Source organism: Panthera uncia (genome assembly GCF_023721935.1).
Source record: "Panthera uncia isolate 11264 chromosome B2 unlocalized genomic scaffold, Puncia_PCG_1.0 HiC_scaffold_24, whole genome shotgun sequence".
NCBI lineage: Eukaryota > Metazoa > Chordata > Mammalia > Carnivora > Felidae > Panthera > Panthera uncia.
Window position 1 is genome coordinate 12,182,228 of NW_026057580.1, and position 10,816 is coordinate 12,193,043.

General features: G+C 43.7%; 1 protein-coding gene across 2 annotated transcripts in view; it reads right to left on the minus strand.

Annotated features, from left to right (window-relative positions):
• Nucleotides 1–5,312, minus strand: part of MRPS18A (mitochondrial ribosomal protein S18A) — a 16,583-nt gene extending 11,271 nt beyond the window's left edge. The window contains exon 1 of one of the 2 annotated variants that reach the window (XM_049653744.1): nt 5,165–5,308. In XM_049653744.1, coding sequence (XP_049509701.1) covers nt 5,165–5,276 — 112 coding nt within the window. In that variant the 5' untranslated portion in view covers nt 5,277–5,308. Of the gene's footprint in view, nt 1–5,164 lie in introns of both variants that reach the window. The other variant, XM_049653745.1, reaches the window with a different exon arrangement.
• Nucleotides 5,313–10,816: the final 5,504 nt, after the last annotated feature.

A 10,816-nucleotide genomic window follows, 5' to 3' on the forward strand; every position in this document is an offset into this window, starting at 1 on the left:
CCCCGGAAACTTTGCAAAAACCAACTTGGGAGAGGGGCAGAGAGCAACCAAATCTAAGCAGCAACAGGTGAGGGGCAAGTTTTTAATAATCCCGGTAGGAAACAAAAGGAGAGACACATTCTGGTACACTCAAGCCAGCAGGAGAACGATGTCTTGAAACATGAAGCGGATAAACATGTGGTTCCCCTCTCTGTGGAGGCACTTGGGTCCTAACCATGAGGTAAACAAATCTAACAGAACACACATCACTCCCGGCAAAGAACCAAACCCTGAAGTCATCTCATTGGCCCCTGGAAGAGAGATCAAAAGCCTGTGGCCAGCTCGGCTGTTCACTAGCTCCCCACACAGCAACCCTGAGCCAGTGAATCATCTTACTACAATCCAGTGGGTAAAACAATAGGCAGATGCTTATCTTATGCAGACAACTTGTCAAACCAGAAGGAATGACCCGAGAACTCTCGAAGGATTGAGAGTGATCAGGGCTGTGTCTCAGTGCAGGGGCAGGAGGCCTGGCTGGAGCCTGAAGAGGCCCCTAGCAGATTTTGAGCCTCTGAAAACAGGAGATAGGAATCAAAATAGTATTGATTTTCAGTGTGCATACAAAAACAAGTCAAAACCAAACAAACCCTGAGATCCATTTTGTCCCTGACCTCCTCTCCGTTCAAGATGGGGATGGCCATGAAAAGCTGGACTAAGAGGTTTAGGTACTAACAGAAAACTTGTTTAGAAAAAGATGGAATCACCCTTGTGCTCTGAGGTGTGGCTATTATCAAGTAAACTAAGGAAAGACATGAAGCAGTTTTCTAAACTGGAATTAGGGGTCGAATCTTCTAAGATAGGCACTTCTCATACACATCAAATCATCCGTCCCATGTGAGACAACACAAGTTGCTGAGCACCTGTGGAGGGTACAGCCCTGCTCTACCTACTGTGGAGAATTAGAACAGAACAGGAAGACAGTCTTTGGCCTAGAGGAGAAAAAGGAATGAAACCAAGTATGGGAACTTCACTACAATAAAAGTCCATGCCTTGTAAAGAGGTCCTTTGAGTACTTCAATAAATACTCGCCTAGGATGGAATCCAAGACAACTGAATTATAAGAGTCGAGAGCAAACAGCGCTGTGGTGAGATTGCAGTGAACGCAGAAAGACCTTGATGGCCACATAAACACAGACACAGTGAACTGCGGCAGTATAGAGACTCAACTGTTTAGTAAAGTTGGAAGGAGGACCCATGAATGATGTGGAGGGCGCTGCCACAGCAAGTGCCCAGAGACCAAGTCCTTCTTGGACAGGATCCATGGAAACCAAGTCCCAAGCACAAGATTCCAGAACGGAGTCACTGATGGCCAACAGGCGGCACTTACAAGTCTTAGGGCAGGGCCAGGGAGTCGAGTGGGGGTTTGGGATGTGTGGCAGCACTTCTGGCTATTGACTACTTTTCTCAAACTCCTTCCCCACTCCCTTTTGTTCATCTTTAGTTCTGTTACCAAAGTTTTCTTTTTTTTTTTCTTTTTTATTTATAGATTTTTTTTTTAAACGTTTTATTTATTTTTGAGACAGAGAGAGAGCATGAACGGGGCAGGGGCAGAGAGAGAGGGAGACACAGAATCGGAAGCAGGCTCCAGGCTCTGAGCCATCAGCCCAGAGCCCGACGCGGGGCTCGAACCCACAGACTGCGAGATCGTGACCTGAGCCGAAGTCGGATGCTTAACCCGACTGAGCCACCCAGGCGCCCGTTACCAAAGTTTTCTGATTCCCTAATCACCTAGCCCGTTCTTTTCCCTTGGACCTCCGATGGGAATGTCCCTCTGTATTACACTTTCCTATGCTTTTTCCACTAGCAGGCTACTCTGGACTATGTCCCTTCAAGTCTGGAAAGCCCCCAACTCACACACTCGTCTCTTAAAGCTTTTAGCTATAGAGATGTCCACTTGACATGCACATCCTTGTCTGAATTGCTAAGTCCTCCAGAAAACCCCTTACCTAACTGGAAAAGATGAAGAAAATTCCCTCAGCCTTTACTCATTTCAACATACTCTGCACTGGTTTCTGATAGATGATTATTATTCATTCAGATAGTCACGTCTGTTTATTTTTCTTGTTTTAAATACATTTCCTTCCCACGGGGCGCCTGGGTGGCTCAGTCAGTTGAGTGCCCAACTCTTGGTTTCAGCTCAGGTCATGATATCACAGTTTGTGGGGTTCGAGCCCTGCATTGGGCTCCATGCTGACAGTGCGGAGGCTGCTTGGGATTCTCTCTCACCCTCTCTCTCTGCCTCTCCCCCACTCGCTCTTTCTCTCAAAAATAAATAAACTTAAAATAAAAAAAAATTTAAATACATTTCCTTCCCAAGAGTGATAAGGCAGGAATGAGATCTAACACAATCTTTCCCATAAAAAGTACTAATGGTCCTCGGCGAGTTAAGTGATGAGAGTTTTCACTGGGGGAGAACCACAGGGAAGCCCTTCTGTCGAGTAGCCCAGTGATATTAATGGTGGAGAGGGAAGAGTGCTGACTCTACTTCGAGGCCATCACTTACTAGCTGTGTGATATTGGGCAGCTACTGAACTCCTCTGGGCCAGATTTTCTCATTGTAAAAATGTCAGTAATATCCACTTGTAAGAACTGTTGAGAAGGGGGTGCCTGGGTGGCTCAGTCGGTTGAGTGTCCGACTTCGGCTCAGGTCATGATCTCATGACCGTCTCTGTGCTGACGGTCAGAGCCTGGAGCTTGCTTTGGATTCTGTGTCTCCGTCTCTCTCTGCTTCTTCCTTCTTGCACTCTGTCTCTGTCTCTCTCAAGAATAAACATTAAAAAAAAAATTGAGAAGGCTGAATAAATGTATGTGGAAAACCTAGCACAGTGCTTGCAGCAGGGTGCATACTAAACCACAATTTCCATTCTTATCTTCCTTCACTTTTGCTTTTTCCAGGATCTTTTTTGCTTTTTTTGTGTCCCTCTTATCAACCTTAAACCAGCAGCACAACTGACATTTCAGCCCAGGCTGTCCTTTGCTGGGGATGCCATCCTGTGCACTGGATGTTTTGCAGCATCCCTGGCCTCTACCCACCAAATGCCAGGACTACCAGTTGTGACAACCAAAAGTGTTTCTAGACATTGCCAAATGTTCCCTGAGGGACAAAACTGCCCCCGGTTGAGAACCACTGCTTTAGCCTGAGAGTCACTACAGGCAAGTGTTGGGTGTTCATGAACTCTGCCTATAATTAGGGAGTACTGTCTGATACTCTAAAAAGTAGGATGAGTATTTTCAGCAAAACACCCAGCTTCCTCCCCACAACTTTAAATAGTGTATCAAGACAAAGTGGTTTCATTTAAAGGCTTTGAAGACAGGTGGTTCTCAAGCAGAATAAAGAATATGGTAATGCCTTTATGTAAGGTCACATTGATTCAATGATTTAGCTTTTAGGTCTGACGGCGAGTAACACCAAAGAGTTACCAACCCAGATATTTACGGAGAGAAAGAGTTGAAAGACCAATCTGATTATAGAGTCCATCATTTCACAAAATCTCCAGCTGAAAAAATTTGAATCTCAAATACTCTTTTGTAAACAAACAAACAAACCCTGATTCCTCTCGTACATTCTCTGGAAACATGGCAAAAAACTGTTTTCAACTTTCAATTTCACAATGGATATGTAAACAGCAGGTGTTAGAGCCTGATGCTTGGTAGACACCCTCAAAAATCTTATGGGTATATGCTTATTGTGCAGCATGTGTAGAGATGAAACATCTTACTAAGTCCTTCTGTCATCAGCATGATCTCTTTGGTACCTTTCTTTATTAATGGATTAGTTTATCTAATGTTAACCAGGCAGTATCTGAATTATGTCGTTCTTTCTAGTAAATGTTCCATTTTCCCTTCACAGCTAAGTTCTTCTAACATACCTATGTCTGTCTCTTCATGAGATCTCTCTTTGATTTCCCCAAACTGGGACCCCCCTCACCTCCCCTGAATCTGCGAGCTGGAGGCCAAGCCCAGTTAGTTGGGGCCAGGCCTACCAGGAGCCCGGTCTGCCACTGCTGTCTGAAAGCTAAAAAGAGACCCTTTCTGAGACAAATCCAATGGATGCTTCATTTGGTTCTTCTTTTTGGACTTTTCTGTTCCCTCTGACAATAAGGATTACCCTTTCCCTCTGGATACCTTTCAGCTTTGAAGGATACGTTGGCCAATACTATGCCAGAATCTTAAAAAACAAAAACAAAAACCAGTATCACTTTTGCACACCACTCATCCTTTCCTGCTTCCAGCAATGCACAAAGGAAGGCTATGTCCCAAAAGACCTTTTCACTCTCTGCCAGTCCATCCTTTTTTTACAAAGCCTGTTCAAGACACATTCCCCTCAGTAAAACTTCCAATAGGGTTTCTGTTTCTAGTAACCAAATCTCCCTATATTTAGTCATGTAAAAACTTGCATTTGTTGGAGCATATACATATCATCTCATTAGAATCTAACTTCTCAGGAAAGGGGCTGTATCTTTTCTTTTTCCAGACAGAATTCCTTGACAATTTGAAGTCCAGTACTTGGCCTTCTGTAAGCTCTCAGTTCAATTCTGGAAGCAGGCTGCCTTTCCAGACTTAACGATTATAGAAAAGGAGAAGCACCATCTAGCATGTGCCTGCCTCAGCTGTTCGGTGGCTTTTCCACCTTAGCTTCCACTTCTCTGGGAGACTAGCGGCCAGGGCGGAAAAAGTCGCCATCAGAACACAGCATTTTCGGATGAGAAACTGGGGAGGGTAGCCACATGTCCTTCGCTCATGGTTCAGGGATTTTTTTTTTTTTTTTAAACGAGGGAGGTAGCAGCTGGGAGAATACGGAAATCAAAACTAACATGCAGACGTTTACCGAAAACTTTTCTGAACCCCGGGACAGGTTTCTTCCTGCCCTGCTAACCAAGCAGGCCTTTCTTTCCGTCCTCCCCCCCGTCCTCCCCTACTAGTGAGAACACTTGCGAGCAGTGGGAAGTCAAGATAATAGCTTCAGGGTCTGGAAAGTGCTTCCAAGCACCCCCAGAGCGCCTGCATCTCCCGCGTTTCAGAACCGCGCTAAGGAAAGGGAGGGAGGGGCGTATGGAGGCTGAGGGAAGCAACCTCCCCCGCTCTTTCCCTCAACGTTAGAAGGTAGCCGGGACCCAGGACTCACCTTCCCTGAACCCGCGAGCTGGAGGCCGAGCCCAGCAGGTCGCGACTGGAGCAGCCAGGAGCCCTCGGAGCAGCCGTCCACAAGGATACACCAGCACATTGAGAGCCGCCATCTTGAAAATTAACGGTGACCGCTAGTGCACTTCCGCTTCCGGAACGGCGCGCGCGCAGCCGCAATGGTGAGCAGGAAGTGTGCAGCTGTGGGAGTCTCGCCCCGGTCGCCTTGAATTTCTAGCTTCCTCGCCTCTCCGGCTTGGGGCTAAGCCTGGAGCCCTGTGTGAAGTCTGAGTGATTCCGAGGGTCCTGGGCAGGTGTTCTAGTTCTCATATGCCAGTCCTCGAAGTCTCAAGGTCTCTTTCGTTCCCTGACAGGTTTTCTTTGTAAAATCACATACACTACACCTATTTCCTTAAAGCTTTTAAAATTCATGTGCGGATTTTTTGCTTCTTGTGGGTGGGGGTAGGCCTGTACAATAGAGGTTGAAATGGTTAGGACTCCGGTTCTGGAACATCAGGTATCAGGTAGATCTGGCATAGAATTAATTCCTCCCTTCTCCATCAATCTCTCCTCCAACCCCAATACACACTTGCCTTTCATTCTCCTATATTTAACACTTCCCTTTGGCCTCAGAGCCTTCGTATAGCTATTTCTTCTGCCTGCTCTTTGGCCACCTGGTAAAACTCCTGCTTATTTCTCCTGCTCAAAATTCACTTCCACATTAGTCTTCCTTAACGGGGGTTACTGGCTCTCAGCGCTAGATAACTCCATTTTAGTACTTGGCACAGTCGCGGTTTTACATCTATTTGTATAATATTGTTTCTCCACCAAACTGTAAGCTCCACGAAGGCAGGGATATTGTGTTGTTGTTGTTGTTGTTGTTGTTGTTGTTGTTGTTGTTTTGACTTCTATCTCCAGCAATTAGAGCAGTGCTGACACATAATAAATGCAATGTATAGTTGTTGAATAATGAATGAGTAGAATCTATTTTAGAGGGTTGCGAAGATTAGATAAGACCTAAGTGCTCAATAAACAGAAGCTAATTATAAGGCAGTTACTGAGATGGCCCACATGCTAGGTACTTTACATAAGTTTGATGTACTTGCATAATGAGCAAGGTTGCAGTACTTAAACCACAACGGCCTGGTTTTCTCTCTTTTGGATTTGCAGGATAAATAATATGCTCCCCTAGAGCTACATAAGAAACACACACAGCTCAATTCTTCCACTTGATGGCTAGGATATTCCTCTTCCACTCTCCATAATTAACCTGAAAGGGGGATTTTATAGTTTTCCTACTCTGACTCATAAATGGGAGAACCAAGCTCATTAAATGGCAGAGCATGTTTCCTGACAAAGGGGAGGGAAGGAATCCATCTTCCAGTTGGGACTGTCACCCCTGGTGGACTAGGGAGATGCAGAACAACTGCTCCATGGGGAGCTTGAGTGATACCACCATGGACAAGAACAGTAGAAATGTGGCATTGGGTTACCATAAAACATTGCGTCCGGCAAAGGCAGATCCTGGAGAGAAAGGTACGTAAGGGTGAGTGAGACAGACACATGGATTAGGAGTGGAGGAGAAGGTTTTGGTGGGGTGTATGTCGAAATGTCCTGGCCAGGATCAGGAAAGCCTTGGCCTCTCCCTATAGCTTCCACATTTCTTCTGTATGTTGACCTTGAGCCCTTCCTGCTTGTACCGTTTCCCATTTCTTTTCTTTTCTTTTCTTTTTTTCTTTGAATCGTTATTTATTTTTGAGAGAGAGAGAGAGAGAGAGAGAGAGAGAGAATACAAGTGGGGGAGGAACAGAGAGAGAGAGGGAGACACAGAATCTGAAGCAGGCTCCAGGCTCCGAGCTGTCAGCACAGAGCCCAACGCAGGGCTCGAACTCATGGACTGAGAGATCATGACCTGAGCTGATGTTGGACACTTAACCGACTGAGCCACCCAGGCACCCCCGTTTCCCATTTCTTTACAAGTCTCCAGCTTCTGGGGATCCAGTCACAACCAGGGCAGTAAGACAGCCCTGTCTTTGGGGCACAGTGAGCTAAAGTATTTGAGTGCCAACCCTCTCCTCATTATCTTATCCTGACTTCTTATAATCAAATTTTATTTTAAAAAACAACTTGTGGGACACCTGGATGGCTCAGTTGGTTAAGCATCTGAATTTGACTTGGAACATGATCTCATGGTTCATGAGTTCAAGCCCTGCATCAGGCTCTGTGCTGACAGTGAAAGCCTGCTTAGGATTCTCTCCCTCCCCCCTCCCCCACTCACACTCTCTATCTCTATCAAAATAAATATTTAAAAAACAAATTGTATTTTATATAATGCTGAGTAATGTGATTATTATAGAAAAAATAAAACAGTAAGGTAAAAAGGAAATACATATCACTCATAATCCAGAGATAAACATTATGTACATTTAGCAAAATGAAATAATACTTTTTTTTTTGTAATATATATACTTTTCTGAATCCATTTGTTAGTTGCTACATGAAAAAAATTCTTTGAGACCCTATTTTGCTCAGGAGACTAGCTTAAAAATTTTTTTTAATTAAACAATAACCTATATGAGAAAGTACACAAATTATCAGTGTGCAGCTTGATGAATTTTCACAAAGGGAATACCCTACCCACACCAACAAGTAGAACATTAACAGCAGTTCATGGAGCACCTGGGGGGCTCAGTCGGTTCAGCGTCTGACTCTCGGTTTATGCTCAGGTCATGATCTCACAGTTTCATGAGTTTGAGCCCCACGCTGGGCTCTGCACTGATGGCACAGAGCCTGCTTGGGATTCTCTCTCTCTCCCTCTCTCTCTGCCCCTCCTCGGCTCACGCGTGCTCTCTCTCTCAAAATAAATAAACTAAAAAAAAAAAAAAAGAACATTAATAGCAGTTCAGAAGACTCCCTGGTGTCCCCTTCCAGACACTATCCCCTCTTCAAGGGTAATCATTACCCTAACTTTTGGCATCATAAACTACTTTTTCCTGCACTTGAACTTTGTATGAACAGAAGCTTACGTAACATGTACGCTTTTGTGTCTGCTTTCATCTACTCACCAACAGCATATTTGTGAGATTCATCCAGAGTGTTATGTATACTTGTCATATGTTCATTCTCATTGCTATATAATGTTCTACTGTGTTTACACTGTACTTTATTTATCCTTTCTTTTGTTAATAGAATTTGGATATTTTCCAGTTGGGACTACTGCAAAATGTGCTGTGATGAACATTCTTCTGTATGATTGTTGCTGAACACAAGAACAAACTTCTCTCAGGAATATATCTAGCAGTGGAACTGTTGGGTCATAGGGTGTGTATATACTTAGATACTAGATAGTGGATACTACCAAACACTTTATTCTGGTACCACTTGTGTATAAGAGTTCTAATTATTCCACTTCCTTATCAACATTTGATATTTTTTTGTACTTTTCACCTTGGCCATTCTGGTGAGTATGTCATAGGATTTCACTGGGCATTTAATTTACATTTCCCTTATGCCTAATGAAGACGAGTCACTTTTCATATGTTTGTAAGCCATTTAGATATTTTCTTTTGTAAAATGTCTGTTCAAGTCTTTGGCCCATTTTGCATTAGGTTTCCTGTCTTTTCCTTCTTGGTTTGTAGAAGTTCTTTATATATTCTGGATGCTTGTTTTTTGTTGGATATAAGCACTGCAAATGTCATCTTCCTTTCTGAGTTGCCTTCTATAGTATATTTTTCTGATAAGCAATATTAAAATTTTTTTAATACAGGGGTGCCTGGGTGGCTCAGTCAGTTGAGCGTCCGGCTTCGGCTCAGGTCATGATCTTGCGGTCTGTGAGTTCGAGCCCCGCGTCAGGCTCTGTGCTGACAGCTTGGAGCCTGCTTCAGATTCTGTGTCTCCCTCTCTCTCTGTCCCTCCCCTGCTCATGCTCTGTCTCTCTCTCTCTCTCTGTCAAAAATAAATAAACATTAAAAAATTTTTTAATACAGTGTAATTTATCAGTTTTTTTCTTTTGTAGTTGGCATTTTTGGTATTTTAAGTAGGTTCCATGCCCAACGTGGGGGTTTGAACTCATGACTCTGAGATCAAGAGTTGCACACTCTACCAACTGAGCCAGCGAGGCCCCCTACCCCTTCTTCTTTTTTTAAAAAAAATTTGTTAACGTTTATTTATTTTTGAGAGAGATAGAGACAGAGTGCGAACAGGGGAGGGGCAGAGAGAGAGGGAGACACAGAATCTGAAGCAGGATCCAGGCTCTGAGCTGTCAGCACAGAGCCCAATGCAGGGCTTGAACTCACGAACTATGGGATCATGACCTGAGCCAAAGTCGGATGCTTAACGGGCGGAGCCACCCAGGTGTCCTCCCCCTTTTTTTTCCTACCCCTCCTTATTTAAAAATTTGTCCTCTTCAAAATCATGAAGATGTTCTTTTATGTTTTCTTCTAAAAACTTTATTGTTTTACCTTTTACATTGGATCAAAACTCACCTGGAATTATTTTATTATATGATCTGAGATTGGGATTAAGATTCATTTTTTTTTCCTCATAGCAATATTTAACTGACTGGGCATCATTTATTAAAAGCATCATATATTCCTCCATTGCATTTTATCTGGTGTAGATCTGTTCCTGGAATTTCTCTTTGATCTCTTTTGATCTCTTTTTCTATCCCTTAGCATTATATTAATTAGTTAATTAATTAATTAAAATGTTATTTTTTTAGTTTTTAATGTATTCATTTTGAGAGAGAGAAGAGAACATACATGCACACATGCAGGGGAGGGGCAGAGAGAGAGAGAGAGAGAGAGAGAGAGAGAATCCCAAGCAGGCTCCGTGCTGTCAGCAGAGAGCCCCACACAAGGCTGTCAGTGGGGAATCCCAATGGAAAGCTCAATCTCAAGAACCTTGAGATCATGACTGAGCTGAAATCAAGAGTCAGACACTTAACCGACTGAGCCACCCAGGCGCCCCTTAAGATTTTATTTTTAAGTAATCTCTGCACTCAGTGTGGGGCTCTAACTTACAACCCTGAGATCAAGAGTCACAAGCTCCACCAACTGAGCCACCCAGGTGCCCCATCTTTAACATTATTTTAAATAGCTGTATACTATTTCATTGTCTGGAAGTGTCATAACTTACTCAACCAATCCCCAATTGCTAGACATTTAGGTTGCTTTTAATTTAAACGTATTTTCTAAGACTGATCTCCCTACTTCAAAAATAGCATCTTCTATTTCATCGGTGAGTCTTACATATCCCTCAGTATGTTGTGGATTTTTTTTTTTTTTTTAAGTAAAACTGTGCTGTGGAATAAGAGGGAGTGAGGGCCCTTCTCTGGGGCTGTAGAATGGTAGCTACTATGCAAAGGAAGGGTCTTTTCAAGAGCCAGAGTTTCTGGGCTGTTGGCAGAGTCATTCTCCTGCATGGGGTGAACTGTTTCCAGCTGCGCTTGCAATCCTGGAACTCGAAGAGCAGCAGTGACCTCGTATGCACATACATGAGAGAAGGAAGACTGACGAACCTCTCCTCATCCTGACAAAATTTCCTATCCACCCCCTCTTTTTTTTAAATGTTTATTTAGTTTTGAGAAGGGGGAGGGGCAGAGAGAGAAGGAGGCACAGAACCTGAAGCAGGCTCCAGGCTCTGAACTGTCTGCACA